A 21,398-nucleotide genomic window follows, 5' to 3' on the forward strand; every position below is an offset into this window, starting at 1 on the left:
GATGCACATCCCTTTACATAGACTGCTGGTGCCCCTGAGGGAGCGCCTCATTCTCAAATGACCGTATGTGTGGACTCTGCACACGGAAAGGGCAGGTGAGCCTGTGCTGCCAGCCTTCCCAGCCCTCCCCACTTGCCAGCACTCACACCCATCGTTCTCTGAGGGCCCTGACTTGGGGAGCCAGGGCCGACGGGACACCCTTTGCTCTGGGATCAGACCTGAGCAGGATCCAGGAACTAGGGCATACCCAAACCCTGGGGAAAAGGGTGCTTTTGCAGCTCAGGAATTGGGAGCTGGCTCTAAGGGGGGTAGAAGGAGGGGAGACTGGTATGCTGTTACCCACCCATTTGGTTGTGTGAGTCAGCAAAAGGCACCCTTTCTGGGTGGGCACACTCCCACTCACCCACGTAACATTGCCCTTGTGTAGGGTACAATGGGCCATGGCCACCCTGCAGGGGAGGAGGAAATGACCTTTATCTGTTTTGGAAGCCACAACTTGTCCGGCTTTGCCAACCTGCTTTTACTCCAGGAGGATCATCCTTTGAGCAGCTAAGAGGCCTGGCTCTGCAGAACGACTGAGTTCAAACACCAGCCTAGTGACCTTCGGGGGTGTTAGTCAACCCCTCTGTGCCTCAGTCTTACAGCTGGGGAGAGTACCCACTCCAGTCATTGCTGTGAGTTAATGCACTCAACTTGTCACCTGTCATGGTGGCTCGGGCTTAGGGCTGCTGTTTCAGGTGCTTCCACAGTCACCTCTAGACATCCCAGGACCTGTTCATGTTCCTGCCCTGAGAGGATGCAGCCCTCTCTCCTTTGTTTCATCTAAGTAGCATTAATAATGGGATACAGCATTTATTTGTTTTAATTCAACACTTATTTATTTAATTTATTTTTTTGACCGTGAGGCTTGTGGGATCTTAGTTCCCTGACTAGGGATTGAACCTGGACCACAGCCATGAAAGTGCCGCATCCTAACCATTAGACTGCCGGGGATTTCCCAGTAATGGGATACAGCATTTAATAAGTTCTGACTGAAGTCTCGAGAGCTCCAAGAAATGGTGATGTGGAAATGGTGAACCTATTGCCAGGGCCCACTGGCCATACCCTTTCACTCAGGGATCTCTCCCTGCCCCCTCTTCTTGCCTGCTGCACCTTAACCCTCCATAAACAGTAGCTATTATTACTGCACTGTCCATGGATGGCTGCTGGGAAGTGGCCTCAAAGCTGGCAATTAAAGGGAGCCTTTAATTTAAACCTCATTGGCTGGGGACCTCGACATCCACTTCATCTCTGAGCCCTTGGTCTGGGAGGTTTCTCAGTGTCAACCGGGAGCACGCAGGGAGGGGCAGATGGCCCATTGTTTGAGTGGCCTTTCCCTGCCCAGTGAGCCCAGCGCAAGAGTCCTGGGCTCGTTCTGCAGGTTAGGCAGGAAGAGGGTGCTTTGCCCCAAGCCAGACCCAGCCCAGCCCAGCCCAGCTTTGGAAACAGCCAACACCCGTTTTGGCCAGGTCATGGCATTACCTGGGAAAGTGGGCTGCCACCTAGGCATCATCCCCTTCCTTTGCTTGCCCTTGGATCTCTTCTAGTGCCTTTGAGAGAGGAGAGGAGAGATCCCGGTAGCTCCCATAACCTGGAGAAGCTGTGTCTTCTAATCCCCATCCCCAGCAGATGACTGCAACACAGTCCTTTTGTATTGCCAGTCAGGCTCTGCTTCAGTCAAACCCTTACCTTCTTACCTTCCCTAACACCCACCCATTCCCCTCAAGGTTGCTCTAGGTCCAAAACCTAGAGCCATCTTGAGTCTTGATTCTTTGCTCTTTCCCGCCCCTGCCTCCCACCCCCATCAAATTCATGACACTAAGTCTTGGAGGCTCCACTTTCCCACATCCTCCCACTGCCTCTCCTCAGCACTCTCCTCCTTCACCCTCTTGTCTGTCTGTCCAGCCTCGTCAGGACCATCGCGGCAGCCTCCCCGCTGGGCTCCCTGAACTCACTCCACCTTCTACAGTATGTTCCCCTTGTGTGGCCAGACAGACCCTAGGGACAGTTGAATCAGACCCCACCCCTGCTTGCAGTCCTCTCCTAACTTACCATTGCACTTAGCATAAAATTCATTATATGTCCGCACTGCACTTAGAATAAAATCAAAACTTTTCAGGCAAAAAATAGTAAAAAAACCAAAAAACCAAAAAAACTCCTCAGATTCTTCAGTATGGTTTTAAGTCTGTTCATTCATCTGGGATTTATTAAGCTTCTGTCTTGTGCCAGACACTGCTTCAGGGGCTAGAGATACAGCAGTGACCAAAGCAAAAGATCCTCACCATTCACAGGCTGACATTGTTGGGAAGGAGACAAATAAACATGATAAATAAACCAGTCATGTAGTATATTAAATGGTGATCAGTATTCTGGAAAGAATAAAGCTGGGAAGGTGTGGGATGCTATTTATGAAAAGGTGGTCAGGGGAGGTCTCACGAGGTGATACTTCCGCTGATCTGCAGGAGAGGAGGCTATGAGCCCAGGGGATCCAGTATCTGGGGAAAGTGTTCCAAACAGTGGTAACAGGTATCACCGTATACAAAGGCCCTGAGGCTGGAGCATACCCGGGGTGTTGGAGGAACAGCTAGGAGGCCAGCAGTGTGGCGGGAGCTCAGAGAGGAGGGGCAGAGTGGGAGGTGAGCTGGTATAAGAATGGGGACCAGGATGACCAGGACCTGGACGACCTTGTGGGTTTGGCTGAGGCCCCAGGAGTCTCAGTTATTTCAAAAGCTGGGCTGGGCTGCACCAGGGCAAGGAAGACTCCGGCAGCCTTTCCTCCTTTCCTTGACTTTGACACGAGGCACCAAAGGAAGGTTCTGAGCAGGGAGGAAGGGACTTGATCTGACTCAAGTGTTCACAGGCTCCTTCTGACTTCTTGTGAGAAGGAGAGTTGGGAGGTGAGTGGAGGAGCAGAGAGATGGTGAGGACGCTACTGCAGTGGTCCAAGCGAAGACAAGGCGAGGCTGGACAGGACCAGGATGTGTGGCCGTGGGGGAAAGGGGAAGTGGGTGGATTCCGTACATACTCTGAAGATGGAACTGACAGAATTTCCTGAAGAACTGGATGTGGGGTGTGAAGACAGAGGAGCCAAGGAGGACTGCAAGCTTTGTTGCCTGCACAGCTGGAAGGATGGAGGTGCCATTGACTGGGATGGGGATGACTGTGGGGTGACCAGGTCAGAGAGCAAGATGAGGAGCTCCGCTTTGGATATTTACACTTGACATGCCTCAATGTAGCAATGTCATTTATCTGTATTTATTTATTGCTGCGCCACGCCCCCCCCATATTAGCCACTTGAGAACCAATCACATTTATCATGCTCGGCACCATATCGCCAGTACCCAAGAACAGGCCCTGGCACACCAGTAGGTGCCCAATAAATGTTTGTTGAATGAATGAAGATAGACAAGTCCAAAAAATCCTCTACCTTTCCCATCAGCCAGTATCTATTCCAGTCTATCTAACTCCCATGTTCATTTCGTGAATCCCTCAGATGTTTGTTCAAATGTTCTCCTTCTCCGCAAAGGCTACCTTGAGTACTTCGTTTACGTTCCAGCTTTGCTTGATTTTTCTCCATAACACTTACCCCTGTAATATATATGTACTTAAAATTTTGTTGTCTCCCTTCCATGAGGCCAGGGAGTTTTGTCTATCTTGTTTACTGGCAACGCACACAGAGGGCGCTTAATAAATATTTGTTAAATTTCTGTTACTGAATGGGAATACACGCCACGCCTCAGCAGGTTCAAGCCTGATGTCGAGACCCGCCTTACGAATCATCCATGCTCGGGCCCCGCCCACACGCAGAGGCCGCGCGCGCTCACGCGGGAGAGGGGGCGCGGCTCGTCCATGAGCTGAAGGGCCGAGGGGAGGTGCACTCTGCGCAGGCTCCGAGCTCCCCGAGGCGGGGTTTCAGTGCTTTTTTGGCATAGGAAGCGCGCGCGCGCGAGAGGGCGGCGGCGGCGGCGCGGTGCGCAGGCGCAGCGAGCAGTGCGCAGGCGTCAGTGGAGGGCGGGCTGAAGCTGCTGAAGCGGCGGCGGTAGCGGCGGCGGCGGCGACGGCGGCTCGGCCAGAGGGGCGGGAGCAGAGGCGGGAGTGGACGGGCTCGGGAGAGGCAGCGGAATGGTGGACTACCACGCGGCGAACCAGTCGTACCAATACGGCCCCAGCAGCGGGAGCAATGGCGCTGGCGGCGGGGGTAGCATGGGCGACTACATGGCCCAGGAGGACGACTGGGACCGGGACCTGCTGCTGGACCCGGCCTGGGAGAAGCAGCAGCGCAAGGTGCGCGGCCCGCGGGCCGAATGGGCTGGAGGGGGGGGCTTCCGAGGGAGGCTGGGGGCTGGGAGGTCCTGAGACGGAATTGGAGGGTCTGTGGTGAGAACTGGGCGTCCTGGGAATGAACTGGCGGGTCTGGGAAGGGGTTTAGAGTCCTGAAGAGGAGTTGCAGAACTTGAGCAGGGAATTGGGAGTCTGAAAAAATAATTGGCGGCTGAGTAGGGAATATGGAAATCTAAAACAAGGAATCGGGGAGCCCGATGAAGGAATTGGAGGGTCTGGGCGGGGAATTGGGGGAAACCGGCGAGATGATTGGAGACTCTAAAATGGAACGGGGTCTGAGGCAGGACTGGTGGGTCAGGATGGACTGGGGGGTGTTCAGAGAGAAACGGGGGAGTCTGGAATTTGTGGGTCAGGATAGAGTTAGGCGTCGGGGGAGTCTGAAGAGCTCGAGTACGGAGGGGGTTATTTGGATTGCGGAATCCTCTGAAGAGGGTTGGAATTGTGGGAGCCCCGGGTTGGGGGACTTCTAAAGGGGATGAAGATTCTGGAAGTCTGAAGATGGAGTAGGGGTACCAAGGAAGGGATTATGAAGTCTGAAGAGTAGTGGGAGGACTGGGGAGACTGGGGAGGTGGAAGGAGGAGAGGGGCTGAGGAAAGAAGTGGGTGTGAAAGGACCCGGAGCTTGGGGGGTGAGAACGGGGAGGGCTGCTAAGGAGGAGTTCCGGGACTCCGGGTCTGAAGGGAGAAGTTAGGGAGCTGTGAATAGGAGGTTTTGGAGGAGGTGAGATTTATTTGGGGTGCGCTGTTCTACGGGGAAGAGGAGAAGATTGGGAGATAGGAAGAAGAGGAGGAATGTGATGAGGCCGAGACCTCATTGATGAGGAGAGGCCGAAGGGGGGATCCAGAGAGTATCTGGAGTGTTTTGAGGAGGGGTTCTGAAGAACTGATGGAACGCAGACAAAGCTCAGCAAAGGGTTGGCGGCGCCGGAGGCTAAGGTAGCCTGGACCAGGTGAGGATGGCGGGAGGGAATGAGCGGAATGGCGGATGGTGGGAGGGAGGTTAGAGTAGTAATGAAAGTCTCATTAGAAAGGGAGTGTGTGATGGATAGACTGAGAAAGGAATTTGGGGGTGGGGGCTTCTGGACATGCAGTCCCGAGACTGGAGAGAGTGTGTGTATTGTGAAGGGAGAATACATTGTTTGGGGAGGAAGAGGTGAGAGTGTCCAGAAGAATTGTGTCTTTTGGGGGTGGTGGTGAAGAGCTCTTTCTAAAGCAGGGTCTGTTTTCAGGTGGCATGTTGAGAAGGTGGTGTGTGTGTGTGTAATCCAGGGTGGTTGAGAGGGGAGAGCTCCAAGCTTATAGAAGAGAGGGTTTGAGCATGTGCAGCAAGAGCTAAAGAAAGGAGGGTGTTGAGTGGGTGTGTGTGTTGGGAGGGGGCTGTTTAAAAGTGTTGTGTGTGAAGAGGGTGGGAAGTACTTGCACTTAGAGGCATTTAATATGTTCCGGAGATCTGGATTTTCTTCCTAGCTTTGTTGTCAGCTCTGTGGCCTTGGGCAAGACCCTTGATCTCAGGGCAGTTCTGTCATCTGTGACATGAGGAGGGGTCGAAGGGGTCCCTTCTTGATTCTACAAGGATGGATGTGTGTGGTGTTGGGACCTCGGGAGGGTAGCTTTGGGGGAGCTTCCTCAGGATCATGGGGGCCAACTCAGGCGAGGGGCTCGAGTGGCGAGTGCGGCTGGAAGCCTCTTGAGGGTGTGAGTTGGTGCTTTGGGAGCTCCGTGCAGGCAGCCCAGTGTGGAGGGGAAAGGGTGAAGGGAGCAGCTGTTCCAGGCACCCTGGGGTGGAGCCTGGCATGACCTTGGGTAAATTACCAACCTCTGCTTGAATTTCCTCATCAGTAGTTGGGGGGGGGGGCGGGTGGCGGCTTGATGGTGGTGTCCTTATCTGTTGCCCCACCTTCCTCCGGGTGGACAGGTTGAGATAATCTGACATAAAATTCTTTTTGAGGGGAGAGACCTAGCCTGCAGTCTCAACAGTAATTTATTGCCGGAGGCAGTGCCGGGCTGGAAAAGGTTAAGAGTTGCCAAGAAACTTGGAAAGTTGGGAGGGGAACAGGGGGCCACGGGGTTGTTTTTGAGCATGTCTGGGATCTGTCTTCTCCAGCTCCAGGTGCTCGGGGAGAATGAGCTTCGGAACATTTTTACTCAGGTGGTGGGAGTGGGGACCTTCCCTTTCCCTCCCTTCCTGACTTCTACGACTCCCAGAGTGACTCCCTTTGCTAGCTCACTTCCACTCCCCTCTGGGAGTTAGGGTGTGTGCTCCTTCGTGGTTATAGTCTGCCTTGCGCGCTGGGTGAGGCTGAGGCACCATTCAGGCCTGGGTGGGACCCCCTAGGGGACTCACCGGAACCCCTAGGCCTTGCTGCTGTTGGATCATCCTCCCTCCTCCCTTCCACAAGGACCAGGCGAGGTTCAGGGAAAGGGTGGCTCACAACCCCTCTAATACTAGCTGTTTTAGGTTCTCAATAAGGGGCAGATTCTAGTGTGTCCTGCTTTATACAACTGCTACAAATACTTACACACAGCTGTACTTTGGGGGGAAATGTCGCTTCACTGCTGTGCACCTGCCTGTTACGGGGTGGGGATCCTTTCTGAAATGGGAGAAGGAGTAATTGAAAGGAACCATATACACAAGTTTGTGCTGTTGTCTTCCTTCTAAGAGGAACCCCCCCACCCCCATTCCCCCCAGACAGGCTGGCTGGGTTTTTCTGCGCTGCAGTGTCACTTTAGTGAATGACAGATTGCCCTTCTTGCCCCTTCAAGGCTGAGCCACTGGTCACAGGGAGAGTGGCAGTCCTGTGAGTGTCCTGTGTGTACTCTCATACCCTAAAAATCACTATCCAGGATAGCTGTAGGCCCTTAAAGCGTGTGGAATTGAATTCTTCTAGGAATTAAGCAAGGTTTGGCCCAAGTCAGAGGGTGCGTGTGATCCTGGTGGTTCTCACTTCTACCTGAAGCCCTTCTAAGGACCCTTGTAACCAAGGCATTACCTGATAAGTAGCTTATGCAACAGTTCTGATCTGGGAAGGCTCTGTGTGTTTTCTCCAGGGGTGTGGGGGAAGGACTGGTCTGGCCTTTGAGCAAATTCTTGAGCAATTATAGCTCTGGGCCAGAGTTCTCTCTCCCAGTTTCTGAAAGGGGCCTGGGTAGCCTTGCCCCGCCCCCCCCCCCCGCCCCCCATTCTGCTGGACAGGTGAGGTCACTTGATAGCTGATCTAGAACTTCTCATCACAGCAAGAGGAATTGCCTCCTTTGCTAAGGTTGCCTGTTCATTGAAACATAACTGCTTACAGGGCCTCAGTGTTTAGACCCTGACCTTTGACTCAGGCTCTATTAGATTTGAGTTAATTATTTGAAAGTTCTGATGGTGTCTTGTTTTTCTCCAAGTAGAGTTTGTTTGTTTTGTTTTTTCCTTAGGCTGATGATAGAGACCTCAAAGTAGCCGTCTGTTATTTTGTTCCATTACTCTAATTGCTTGCCTCTTAGGACTTGGCTGAGACTAGCAAGATCCTTAGCAGTTTTAAAAACTGAATAAGTTACATACTGAAAACAAAAACAAAACCCCAAAAAACCTAAACTCAGTTGTCATCTAGAATTAAAGACTGTAAATATGTGAGGGCAGCAGGTATCCTGTTTGCCTTCTTGGGAGAGAGGTAGGGGTAGCTATTAGCTGCTAGCCTCTGTCCTCCCCGCCCCCCAACCATGTGTTTTAAGAACAGGGCTTTTCTGATGACTGCGGAAGAGATGAGATGTGGGAGGATGGCCTGGGAGTACAGCGCCCCTTGTACTCACTCACACTCATTCAGCTGAGAGTTGAAATCTGGTTGGTGCCATGGAGTGGTGCCTGTTTCTTCATATAATTCTGTGCTCTCCAGGGCGTGGGCCCAGGATTGCCCTCTACCTTTTGAAACACCCTCCCTGAGACCAACAGGGAAGCTGCTTTGGCAGCCGGGAGCTGACTCACTCTCCAGTTGGAACTGGTGCTAAATGGTTTCATTTAATGGCAGCCGATTGCCTGGCCTAGAGTGGGATGCCTTGTGGGAAAAGTTTGGTGAAAGTGTTGGAGGAAAACAACCCCGGAAATGAGGGTGGGGTTTTAATATCCAGGTGCTGCTGGTGCTATTAGACTCCTGAGATGCAGTACGGGAGGTCAGTTAAAATGTAGGCTTGCACTCAAAATGTCCTCTTAATCAGATGTCAGGGGAGCGGGGACAAGCCTGGATTCCAATCTGAAGCCTCTGGGGTGGGGAGTTCTGCCACTTAAACATATATTCCAGTCACGGCTGACTTTGGCCAGACAGCACCCTTCTACAGCGTTAACTGAGTGAGTAGTACAAGTTATTTGGCAGTGCTGGTCTAGCAGATGACAGCGAAGAGAATGGAGCCAGAAAGGAATTGATTTGGGGAAGGCTCAAGGAATTTCTGAGACTGTTGAGATGAACGCTTTTGGCTTTTGCCATATTGATTTATAGTGTGCTGGGAATTGTACAAGCCTTTGACCAGATCTTAGGGTTGTTCTTTAAAAAAAAAAAAAATTCCTTTGCTCTTATTTTGGGGGGAGGGGAGAGGGAAAGGGCAAAAATAAGGAACAGCTGTTTGCTCTGGTATCACTTGCTCATTCAGGTTTTCTGAATGGCTGAATTATCAACATGTTTCTCTCTTGTCTGGCATTTGGTATATTCCAGATCAATGGTTTCCCCAGCTTTATCCTTATTTCCTTCACTTAGTGATGTCTGTGTTTTCATCAGTCATGGTCAGTTCCCTTCCGTTGCCTTTATTTACCTATTTATTGTACAGAATAGCAAATGCACTCACGTTACCTTGTTTAAGTCTCCCTTCCCCCCCTTTTCTTTTTTCATGGAAATAGGAGGCAAGTGATAGCAAGTTGGTAATTCAATGGCAGTGGTAATTGAAACACTGACCTACTAAAAGGTGGGTGGAAGCTTCTACTTGAGCAGCTACAAATCCTGTCATCCAGGGAGGTTTGAAAGAAGCCTTTATGTCCTGGGTAGTTTGAGAGCTCAAAATCAGTCTCCTTTAGGATGAGGTTAAACTTTGAAACATCAAAGCATCAAGCGCGGTTATAAGGAAACTTAGTTTTACAGTGTTGCCTGTCTAGACGCCAGAAGTTGTTATAAAGTGTCTGAAAGTGGCACAAGTAACACTTGCTTTTCTTCAGGAAGGTTTATGAGTTACATTTTAGTCAGTAACCCAGGTATCAGGGAGTGTAGGGTTCAGTGAGTTAAGAGAAACAGAATCATTTAAAATTCCAGCCTCTGTTTAAAGAGTGATCTTATTGGGAGGAAAAATTAACCGGCGGCTGGGAGGAGGATCCCGCCTCCTCCAGAAAGTGAAAACTGCATACATTTAACTGGCAAGAGTGACCTTTATCAGTGCTTGGGAAGTTTTGTCCAAGAAGCGGTCTCCCTGGGATTATAAAAATCCCAGAGACATTTGTCTTGGTGTTGTGCCTTTTTTGGTTGTGTTGTTCTTTCATGTCCCTCCCCCTCCCCTTTCCCTCGTAAACAACAGATGCATTAACTTGGAATGTCCATGGAAAGTCTTTAAAAGCTGGTTGGTGTAACTTGGTTGCCTTCTCTTTACTCTGAGCAGGAGTTACTCCGGAAGAGGCCAGTGGACTTTTTTCTTAGATGTGATTTACTGAAGTGGTATCTAAAAGTGAGTGAATAGAGCTTACTTGGGATATGCTATTTGCCACCTGCTTCTGTACTGGCTCCTGCCTCCCTGGAGTGAGATGAGCCCCATCTCCCCAAGAGCGAGGGACCATCCTGTGTTTCCAGAAGGGACAGTGGTTCTCCAGCCAAAGCAGCCTTCCTCACCCCCACCCCATGCTTGTCTCCGTACTTCCTGAACTTCAGTCATTTGTGATTTTTCCTTAGCCACTTTTGCTTTTATATACTTAATAACATTCTTTCAAGTCAATTTGCCCTTTTTTAAAAATAAATTATTTATTTATTTATTGGCTGCGTTGGATCTTTGTTGCTGTGCGTGGGCTTTCTCTAGTTGCAGTGAGCATGGGCTTCTCATTGCCGTGCGGAGCATGGGCTCTAGGCGCACGGGCTTCAGTAGTTGCAGCACGCAGTCTCAGTAGTTGCGGCACGCGGGCTCAGTAGTTGTGGCTCGCGGGCTCTAGAGCGCAGCCTCAGTAGTTCTGGTGCACAGGCTTAGTTGCTCCGCGGCATGTGGGATCTTCCCGGACCAGGGCTCAAACCCGTGTCCCCTGCATTGGCAGGCGGATTCTTAACCGCTGCGCTACCAGGGAAGTCCCTGCCTTTTTTAACTTAAGTTTTAAAGGGGAAGTTTATATGAGCATTGCAAATGGAAAACCTAGCTTCCCTGGCCATAAATAGAAGGAAACTGCAAAAGTAAACAGGCTGAAAACAAAACAGTGCTATTAAGTTCTAGCTAGGTAGTATTCCTGCTGCAGGCTCTGGACTTGAGGCATGCTCCCTTTGTTGAAAGGAGATTGGCAAGTGTTGGTGAGGTGTTAGAGACCCACGTACCAAGCAGAGACTTTCTCTTTGATCAGAATGTTTTCAAGAGAATCAAGGGGAATAACCTTCTCGCTGTTGTTCAAGGTTTAATGGAGAGTGTGGATAACCCTTAAAATCTCCCATGTGTGCATGCCGCACTTGGAAAAAACTTTATCTCGCTTGACCCTGAAACATTCCGCAAGTGGCGGGCAGAGTGACTTACCCAGGAACACACAGCCCATCCTGCTTGCCCGGCATCCCACTGTACTACCCTTGAACAAGATTGGATGGCACTGGGTTTATCTCTGCATATTCAAATGTTAAGGTTTCTTGGGTTCTGGGTTTTTTTTTAAGTAACTAGGGCCATGTTCTAAATACAAGAATTGTGGGTTTATCCCTTGCTCCTCACATCGCTTTTTCTTTTTAAGGCTCCAGCTTTCTAACACATATACACTTAAAGTTTGGCTGCTCCCAAGAATAAACCACCCTGCTACCCTGTCTGGGTTTGCATCCTAGATTCAGAAAGGAAGGCAGTACCCTCCTGCCAAGTTAAGGAGGGCTGATTTGAATGTTTTGCTTCCAAATATCAGAGCAGAACAGATTCCTTGTCTCCTATGGAACTATGGACATGGGGCAGAAGTAGTTGGAAGTGGCAGTTACAACTCCACAGAACACAGTGAAGTCATCTCGGGAAGTATCATTGATGGTGCTGAAATGATTGAACGGGATGCTAGAACACCATCAATACAACAGCATTTGTGTCTTCAGCTTTGGGCAGGAATAAAGAAGACATTGTGGTTTGTTTTATGCTTTTTAATGTTTTCCCCCCAAAGATGTGGGGCTGAGTGATGTCTTGTTACTGGCTTTCTAGTGGGTTTTTCTTTTCATCTTTTTCCCCCTCCCTGATGGCTGTTGAGAGTGGGTGGAAGCCACAGTCTGGGTGGATGGGAGGCAGTGCGGAAGGCAGGCAGTGCGCCTTCCTCCTTGTTCTCCACATGTGAAGGGAGCGCATTTGGTTTTTTAATCTCCAAAGAGCCCAGGATGAAGGGTTTCCCTCTCTTACCTCCTGACCAGTAAGGATTCCAGCTCCAAGAATGTCTTAATTAGCAGCCATCCAGGATGGGGGCACTGCAGGAAGCCAAATAAATGCATTTCTTCTTTTTCCTTTCCTTAATATACACTTCATTTCAGTGGCAGAGAAGGCTAGTTTGAGGTTAGGAGAAACATCACAGGAGGAAGCTTGAAAGGGATTGAACAACCAGCCACCACGCTGGGAGGTTGCTTGCAGGGGTGTCACGCCAGGAGGGTTTGTGGGTCTTCAGCTTGCGTTATTGAAAAGACAGGCTTCCCTTTACCAAGCCCCAAGGGGCAGTGCTGGAAGCCAGCTTCAGTCAGTGTCACCGGCCTCGGTATGCGCGTGTGCAAACATCAACACATCAGCGCTCTATGATCAGTCTAAATCAGAGTGTGGGTAAAAGGTATTTAGTTGATATCGCCGTGGAAACTGAGTTGCTAACTGTTTTGGGGATGCGGCTCCGTACTAGAGGCAGCACCAGTTGTGGAATGTTGGGCTACTGGGCAGAAATAGGCTGCTGCCAGCCAGTCTCACAGAAGATATCCACACGAGTGGTGGCCACGCTGGGGAGGGGGACGAGGGGCCTCTGTTCCGTGGCGCAGGGGTCAGGCCAGCCCGTTTTATTGTTTTATCGATGAGGGGTGTGTATTTGCGCAAGAGACAGAGAGAGAGAGAGAGAGAGAGAGAGAGAGGGAGAGAAGGACTAGAGTACACCATGAAAGCCGCTGTTGGCTTTGTGGCTGGGATGTGTGCTTTTTCTCTAGGCATTTAGAGTTGGAATTTCAGCTATGTGACTTCTTAATAGCAGGGCAAAATGTGCCTGCATCTTTTGCCTGTTTTCGCAAACACTGACAAATTAAAAAGAACTCTGAAGTTTCCAGCAAATCCCAAGCACAGTTCATTCTGTGATAACATTTTTTAAAAAAAATCCACATCCTTCCTACTCCAACTCTGACAATAAATAAGCCTTTTTCTCCCTATCATCCCCCCCTTCTCCCCCCCCCCCCCCCCGCTTTAAGGAAATGAGTATCTTTACATTAAACTGTGTCTGATGAAAATATTAAATGCTTCTTTGGCTGCTGCTGGCATGGATTATGTTTGGAAGAGTCAGTTTTGTGTTTTGTTTTTTTAATTTTATAGGCTGGTATGATCTTCCAGTTCTGGCCTATGAAATAAGCTCCATTTCAAAATTCAAAATGTCTGGAAGCAGCTGGCTTGCCAGGCTAGTTCAGGGGCAGTCTGATGAATCACCCCTTCTTACAGGCTGTCTGCTAACCAATCCTGGAAGGTGTCCAGCCCGTAAACATCACCAGGATCGTCAGGCAGTTTTTTCTTTGCAGGACGGGGTGTGGGTGGGGGCATCGTTTGAGCTTCACTGCCAAGTCTGGTAGGATTTGACTTTCTGTAAGACAGAAAGGTCTGTATCAAGATGTCTTTTTCAGAGATGTCAGGCCTGTAGTCGCCCAGCACTGTGTCTGCTGGTGGAGTGAGAGGAAATACCTAGACCAGTTGGGGTGGGGGAACCTTCTTAACCGTTTGGGCACTCGAATTTTCCCTTTCCTTTTGTAACTTTCATTAACTCACTGACTCACTGACTCAGGGACAACCCACGGAAGAGAATTCAATCCATTGAAAGCAGTGAACCATTTTAGGGATGACTGTGGTTGATGCATCATGGCCCAAAGCTGTGGAAGGTCAGGGAGCGGCACTCGGCTCCTACCCGCTGCACAGAAACACCCCAGAGATTCAAAGGGAACAAGCTTTGACCATAAAAATACAAGACTCCCAGCTCGTTGAGTTCTCTTCGCAGCTACCTTAGACTTAAGAAAGTTCTGGGCCTCTTTAATAAACAGCCACAAGGCAGGCCTCGCCAAATACGGCCAGCTCCAGGGCCACAGGGTTAGCTTAGGAGACAACTTTCTGCCTAAAAATAAGTGTATGTTCCTATCGAACATTCCAAGCATAGTTTAAACATGAGACTTGTGAGTAGCAGTTCAGGCCTTGTGGGTTCAGTTATGTCAGAGTGTGGGCAGTTGAGGGTCTTTGGGGAGCCTAGCTCCCCACTTTGGGATTGGCCAGTGGCCACCAAGGAAATCAGATGACCAAATGCAAACCATCTTCCAACTCATTTACATTCTTTTTTTTTTTTTTTAAATTTATTTTTGGCTGCACTGGGGCTTCATTGCTGCACGCCAGCTTCTCATTGCAGTGGCTTCTCTTGTTGCAGAGCACGGGCTCCAGGCACGCGGGTTCAGTAGTTGTGGCTCGCAAGCTCAGTAGTTGTGGCGCACGGGCTTAGTTGCTCCGTGGCATGTGGGATCCTCCTGGACCAGGGATCGAACCCGTGTCCCCTGCATTGGCAGGCAGATTCTTAACCACTGTGCCACCAGGGAAGTCCTCATTTACATTCTTGATCTACTCACAGGCTGGTGGGGGAGACAGAGAGCAAGCATGTAAATAAAACAAGGTAATTTCAGATGGGATTATGCACTATGAATTTAATAATAACAGTTAGCATATGACTCTGTGCTAGACACTATTCTAAGAGCTTTACGTGTATTGACTCATGTAATCCTGTGAGGTAGGTAGGTGTTGTTACCTTTACAGGACAGGTGCAGAAATGGATCCATTGAAGTTGAAGTCACTTGCCTAAGTGACAGTGCCAGGATTTGAACCTTTCAAGCCTGCGCTCTCATTTCTACAGTACACTAGAGTCTAGTGATTGGGAATGGCCTGGAGAGAGGTCGCTGCAGGGAGGAGGGCAGTGCAGGTACTTTAGATCAAGAGGAAGATCTCTGAAGACATGACATTTTAGCTGTTCCCTAGGGGATGAGAAAGAGGGAGCCAAGAGAGCACTGGGGGAAGGCCGTTCCAAGAAGCGGGAATGAAAGTGTGGAGGCCCTGAGGAGCAGAAGGGTCAGAACGGTCAGAGCAGGGCACGTAGAAAACATGGGCACAGCCAGATCTCTTAGAGCCTTGCTGTTGGAAGTGGTGATGAGGCCCAGGTCTGCAAATTCAGTTCTTCTTAGACTCCAGTAGGCCAGGAACCTCATGCTTCCAGAACTCTGGCCCTGCAACCCTTTCCCCTCAGGCCCACTGGACAGGCCAAACCAGAACTGACTTCTAAAGTGGGAACCCCAGGACCGTAGAACATTAAACCGAACAAAAGCTTCAATTATCTTTGTGATCACTGCTGCAGAAGACACCTGTGTTTGATTAAAGTGTTGGTAACTTCTGAATCTGGAGTTTTATGGCACTGTGTACTCATATGGCTTTGTAGTCTCTCTTTTAGCTTCTACCCCATGAACAAATTCCAGCTCCCTTCAGTCCCATCAGGAGGCTGCTTGATTTACAAAGCATCTTTGGTAAAATGTTGTGTCTCCCTCTTTGAAGTGGGAAGCCCGGAAGCCTGATTTTTTAAACTGGCTCTCCTAGGTCCCCCTGTCTCTGTAAATCTCTTCCGTTTACTCAGTATTTCCGCCTCGTTTCCTTTGGTCAGGTGGGGCTGTAGCTAGGGTGGTTCTAGTTCAGAAAGACAGATGTGCAGGCTGATTTCATTCTGAGGCATGCAGCTTTCTGTCCCTGCTGGAAGCCAGTCCAGGAACCTGGTAGATTTCATTTGGCCCATGGCTGTAGGTTGGAAGGCACACCTTGTCAAACTAGTTGTGTGGCTTTTACTCAGGAAGGGAGGAATGGTGACAGAGCTCGGAGCTATTCAATGGGCACTTCTGACTGCACACACTGCACCCAGCAAGAAGCTAAGTTCACGGATCATAAAGTGTCCATTGTAAACATGGGCTGGGATTCTCTCTGCCCTGCCCTAGATGCAATTTGACAGCAAAAATCATGCCTTCTGACAGAATGTAAAGGAGCGAATGAGTATGAAGGTGTCCTGTAATGGCCCGGCCAGCCCAGCTGCTTCAGCTGGAAAGAAGATGGTGAGGTTTCCATTTTCCTGGCAGCATACCCATGTGAACTTGTTAAATCTTTTAAGTAGCTGTATAGGAAGGGAGATGTGTGTGTGTTTTTATCCTTACCTCCTTAAATATAAAAATAAAACTTCCCCTTTATAAAACTGATTCAGAGTGGAAAGAAAGTCTATGGCGAGTGGAAAGTGTGTCCGATTATATTGAGTCCTACCCCACGTTTGGGAGACAGCTGTAAGTTTCCACGGTGGGTGGCTTATTATGCATTTATGTTGAGCTGAACCTGCTCCAAGCTGTTCCTGCGGATAGAAAAGGCTTTCTTGTGGGAGTGGGGTGGGGGGGAAGCTGTCTCTTTGCACCACACAGGAGAGGCTTGGAAGGTCTGTTGAAAGACTTCAGCAGTCGTCACTTGGGTAGCAGAATTAGGGGCCACTGACCAAAGTGCTTCTGCTTTTACACCAACCAGCATCTTGTGTAACATGAGTAGGGGCTTCATGGGCCCTGGAGTCCCGGGCTCAGGTAGAAACATGACCGCCAGGGCCAGACGACAGCCCTCGCTGGGCCCCTCTGCAGAGCGGAGCTCCGCGCTGAGCCTTTGAGGGTATGAGAGAAACCGGAGACCCGGCCCATGCTCTCAAGGAGCTTGTGGTATAGCCGGGGAGAGAGCAGAGCCACATGAGACCTCAGGAGGACACTAAGCGGCCCACGGACAAGCCCACCGCACTCTAGCTGTGTCCCAGGAGAGGAAAGGGGGTGACTAAGGGCAGGTGGGGTCAGTCATGGAAACTTTCATAAAGGAGGTGAGTGTGGCCGCGGGCAGTTTCTGGGGGCAAGTGTTAGGGGGATCCCGTCCCGCATGTGCAGTTTGAACAGGTTCCTTAGCTGCCTCTCATGAGCAGTCCTACCAGTTCCTTCCCTCAGTGAGTATTGCCTATGGGGAGTTTCCCATTTGAGGCACCATGTTCAGTATGTCTTAGCCATGCCTTGGAACTTCTGAATTGCAGGACCCCAGGTTCTGAATCCGTATCCATTCGCAGGTCCTGTCGCTTTCAGGGCTCTAGGGGGCAGGCCAGACCCTTCCCCAGGTGGGCAGCTGCTCTGACTAATCCTTCTGAGGCATTTGCTTTCAGCTTGCTGATGGTCCCTTTAGAATAAGCGCAGGCTTCAGAAAGAGAGGAGCAGAGAGAGACCCCCTTCTTCCGTCCAAGGGTTTCTTCAAGCCTTGTGCCTTACGGCCCCTCTGGGTATGTGATGCTTGCCACTGCCTTCCAGTTCAGATGACACTCAAAGCCGGGAATGGCGGTTCTGTGTTGATCGTGGAAATGAATGGGGTTGAGTCCCGGCAGGCCGGCGGGTTTGGTGTGCCACAGTAAACACACTATCCCTGGATGAGGGTAGCCTCCAAGTGTTCTGTCCTGAGAGTTTATTCTTGCCTGCCAAGTGCAGCTTCCAGGTGCTATTCTTTTCTTTAAATAAATGCCTTAGACTGGCTTGTGGAACTTAAGAGTTCCCATCCCAAGAAATACTCGTCTGTTTAAAAAAAAAAAAAAGAAACCTCCTCATTCAGATGCTCATGGCCAAATGTGTGACTCAAATACTGCAGTGCCCTTGATTTGCTTTCCCCAAATTGACATACTTGAGTTGCACTCTGGCCCCACCGTGAGATAAGGTTGGGGTAGCTGGCCCGTGCCCCTTTCTTTGCATGGTTTCAGTTTGGGCTTTTTCTTCCTTCAGTGGATGCTTGAGAGCCGTGATAGCACAGCTCATGCAAATCTGAAATCATCCAGTAGAACCTGGCCTCCATCTCTTAGACTGCCCGGGATCAGTAGGTTTGCCATGGAAGGATTTGGTGGGGTTGCAGGTGTCGCCTGGAACGAGCCAGTCTGTGTAGCTTGGGCACTGAAGCAGTGTTTCTGCCGTTAAGAGCTGCAGGATGTTAGTACAGCCAGTTTCTGTTGCCTTTTCCAGCTTGTTATGGCTTCCAATCAGGGTCTGCCTTAATCCTTAAGAGGTGCTTCTTTCCCCGCTTTTGAAAGGCAGAGATGGGAGGGAGGTGGACTTTATTCCAGGAGAGAACCCGTGGCTCACTAGTTGCAGTCGGGGAATGCATTGCTCTACCCACACTTTGGGAGAGGTTTCTGGGGGAGACGTTGAAGAATATTCAGGATCAGAATGTTTGTTGCATGAAGCCAGGCTCTGGGAGGAGATGCCTGCTCAGCCGGTGGGTGAGCCGATAGCACCCAGCCTGCCCACCAGACGATAGGAGACGGCTCAGTTGTCACTGGGATCCAGGCTGTCTCCTGGCTCAAGCAGCTGCCACCCGGGAGGGGGTGTTGAGAGCGCTGAAGCTCCTGTGGGAGGGCGCTTCTGGCCACAGAACCAGGAGGGAGTGAGAGGTGTGGGGTGGGGAGAGGGTCAGATCACAGCCTTTAGAGGGAGACAGAACTGGGTTCCGCACCCATCTCCTCCACCTGCTGTCTGCGTGACCGTGGGCAGGTGACAGGGGTTAAGCCTCGGTGTCCTCCTTTGAAAAGGGCCATCATCCTACCTCACAGGATGATTCTAAGATCAAACAAGAGAAATAGTGTGTATGAAGCACTTGGCACAGTGCATGGCACATTGTCAGTGCTCAGTAAATGCAGCTTCTCAAAATTCCTTCAGCAGCTCACCATCCTGCATCCAGGTGGGGTCTGCTGCCTGCGTCTCCTCTTTAAAGGAGTTGAAAGGGTCTGCAGAAATGTGCAGCTCAGTGGAAAACCAAAATGTATACCCCATTTCCTAAAGTCCTCCCCCAGAGAGCTCTGAACCCTAAACCCGGCCAGCGACTTCAAAGCAGCATTCACTGTCAAGTGGCAACCCGAATGTGAGATGCAGGTGACATGACGAAGCCCTCTCCCCAGCCTCTGGGTCCATCTGGGCCTCATTACCCGGGACGTGGCTTCTTGTTTCTGAGCTGCAAGCCCTAAACAGTTTTGTGTCTGGATGAGCCATAGGCAGTGCCAGCAAGGCTTTTTTGTGAGTAACCCAGCTTGTTACTAAGTTTGGAGTCAGCCGAGGGGCTCTTCCTCAGGTCCGCTTCTTTCCCTGTCCCCTTCCCCCAAAGCAAAAAAAAAAAAAAAAAAAAGTCCTTATCAGCTCAAGTTAGAAACAACCCACAGCCTCGAGCCAGGCCGCCTTCTCTCAAGTGGTAATGATGTAGAAAGAAGAACGGCCTCCCACTGATAACCCCCAAAATAACTGCCCAGAAATGCTGTCAGTCGGGGCCTAGGGGTGTGCAGGAGCCTGTGCTTAGCTGCTGGCCCAGAATATGGGACCTTCCAGAAGGCTCTGCGGAGCCATGCTGCCTCCTTCCCCAGTGCTTCTCACGCCTGCGGCTCCATCCTCTTTTCCGCCTGCCTCCTGCCCCCTCCCCGAGGTCACTTCCTGATGCCATTCCTCAACTTAGCCCCTGTCCCCCCCAAAAGCAATCAAATCCACAACCTAATAAGGCAAAAGAATGAGGAGAATGTCCACCTCCCAGCCTCTCCCCTAACAGGGCGCAGGCCCGAAGCGAATTTGGAAAATGTTACGACAACGGGAAGGACAACTGACTGGTGGGGGTTGGGGGGGCCCATTTTCTGGAGCTGCCCATTGTCCGCAGCAGGCGGGACCCTGCGGGAGGGCCACCTGGTTTGCGCTTTCCAAATCAGGCGGTTGACGCCCCTCTCGCCCACAAGAGTGTGTGGAAAGTAACAGCCGAGGGTCAGCCGCACCTGCCGCGCCTTGGGGACGTGAAAGCACAACCTGACGAGTCCACTCGGAGACACCTCCCCTCCATCGCAACTGGGACTCTGCAAATCGAAACACTTTTTGCCTCTGAGATGAGCAGTTTTCTTCCCCTCCATGGTGCCAGGGTTAAATTAGCCCTGGCGTTAATGAAAACTTGTCGACACTTAGAGCCCCAGAAACCTGTCACCCCTCCTACATAGTTATCCTGGAAAAATCAACCCTCTCCCGACTCAGTTTCCATTCTCCATTCTCTCCATGGAGAAGGAGGGACAAGCCCCTCTCTGGGGAGCCAGACCTGCTTGTTTTGGAAGGTCAAGCTTAGTAATTAACCTGAACGCTTCGGGGAGGGGATGAAGGAGAAGGAACCAGGTCTAGGGATGTGCCGGGTCTTTCAAATCACTAATTATCTGCAGGCATGAGGTCATCCATAAATATATCTAATTCTTTTGCTATAATTAAGGTGCTCATTAAAAGGGCAGGGAAGTTTTATTTTATTTTTTTTAAGGAAAAAAACACAAAAAGCCTTTGTTTTGACTTGACAGGATGGCTTAGAACAGGCGGAGGACTCAAGGCACAGGGCTAGTTTCCTGTCTTAAGAGCCTTTACAGGAAATTCACTGCAAACAATATTGGTGACCCTGCCAAAGAGGCAAACCTGGGGTGATGTCATTGTTCGAAGCTGTCACCCCCAAGCCTGGCCTTGGGGGAGGAGGAGGGTTGGTGAGATTAGAAAAGTGTGTGTGTGTGTGTGTGTGTGTGTGTGTGTGTGTGTTTAGTTGTCTCTAACAGGGAAGTCAATTGAAAATCTGGGCGGGAGAGAAATCACAAGTGGGGGTCTTTGATATTCTTAGCTAGGTTCAACTTTCCTTGTTTTTCCAAGTTTAAAAAAATTCTCTGTTACTATTTTTGCTCCTCAAAATGCTGTTGCTTTTTCAGACACAGCCTTTTCTGAGCCATTCCTCATTTAATGCTTTCTTGGGTAACTGGCTGTTACAGTCTGGGATTTGTGGCCCACAAGGCAGGGAGTTAGGCACCAGGTAAATGCTCACTACTGCTTTTCTCAGGACGAGAGTCCGTTGCTAGGAAATGTGGAAATGGAGGCACAGGACTAGGTTAATGTCCCTGTCTCTTCCACAAAAATCATTTTGGAAAACCACCCAGTGCCAGTAAGTTGGCATCTGTGAGTTGTTAACCTTCCCATGTGCCTCCAGGAAGCGTCTGGAGCATCTCTGGAAAAAAGGACAAACTTTGCATCTTGTCATTCTTCTTCTGGCTGGAAGTCTAACAGAGAGGCATAAACACAGTCTTAAAATGAAAGCAACAAAAATAAACTCAAACCAGCCCCGCGTGAAGACATTAATGCCAAATATGCAAGCTGACTTACTATTTATAAGGCAGAAGGCAGTCATAAGGAGATCTAGGCCTGGCTAAGGAGGGTTATGTCTTTTGAGGTGCCTGTTCCTTAGAATTCCAAATAACCCATGGGTGATTTACTCAGATGGGGTTGAAATGCAGTGTCTTGTTTCATGCTTTGCACAGTTCAGTCACTTGCTGAAACTTCTGAAATGCTAATGCAGGATCAGGATACAGTTTAGAGTGCCCCACTGCAACCTCCCCTCCTTAAAAAACATCCTAACAGCTTCAGAAGGAAGTTTGAGGATTGAATAAGGGAGCCATAAGTTTCCTGTGGTTCACATCCTGTGATCTGTTAGTGTTCTTTTTTTTTTTTTTTCCTCACTCGGCTGACATTTACCCA

General features: G+C 50.1%; 1 protein-coding gene across 2 annotated transcripts in view; it reads left to right on the forward strand.

Moving 5' to 3' along the window:
• Positions 1–4,118: 4,118 nt before the first annotated feature.
• ACTN4 (actinin alpha 4) overlaps positions 4,119–21,398 on the forward strand; it is a 72,063-nt gene continuing 54,783 nt past the window's right edge. For both annotated transcript variants that reach the window (XM_079908610.1, XM_079908611.1), the window contains exon 1: positions 4,119–4,323. In XM_079908610.1, the coding sequence (XP_079764736.1) occupies positions 4,162–4,323 (162 nt within the window). In that variant the 5' untranslated portion in view covers positions 4,119–4,161. The remainder of the gene's footprint in view (positions 4,324–21,398) is intronic.

The sequence above is a fragment of the Stenella coeruleoalba genome (genome assembly GCF_951394435.1).
Source record: "Stenella coeruleoalba genome assembly, chromosome: 20".
Taxonomy (NCBI): Eukaryota; Metazoa; Chordata; class Mammalia; order Artiodactyla; family Delphinidae; genus Stenella; species Stenella coeruleoalba.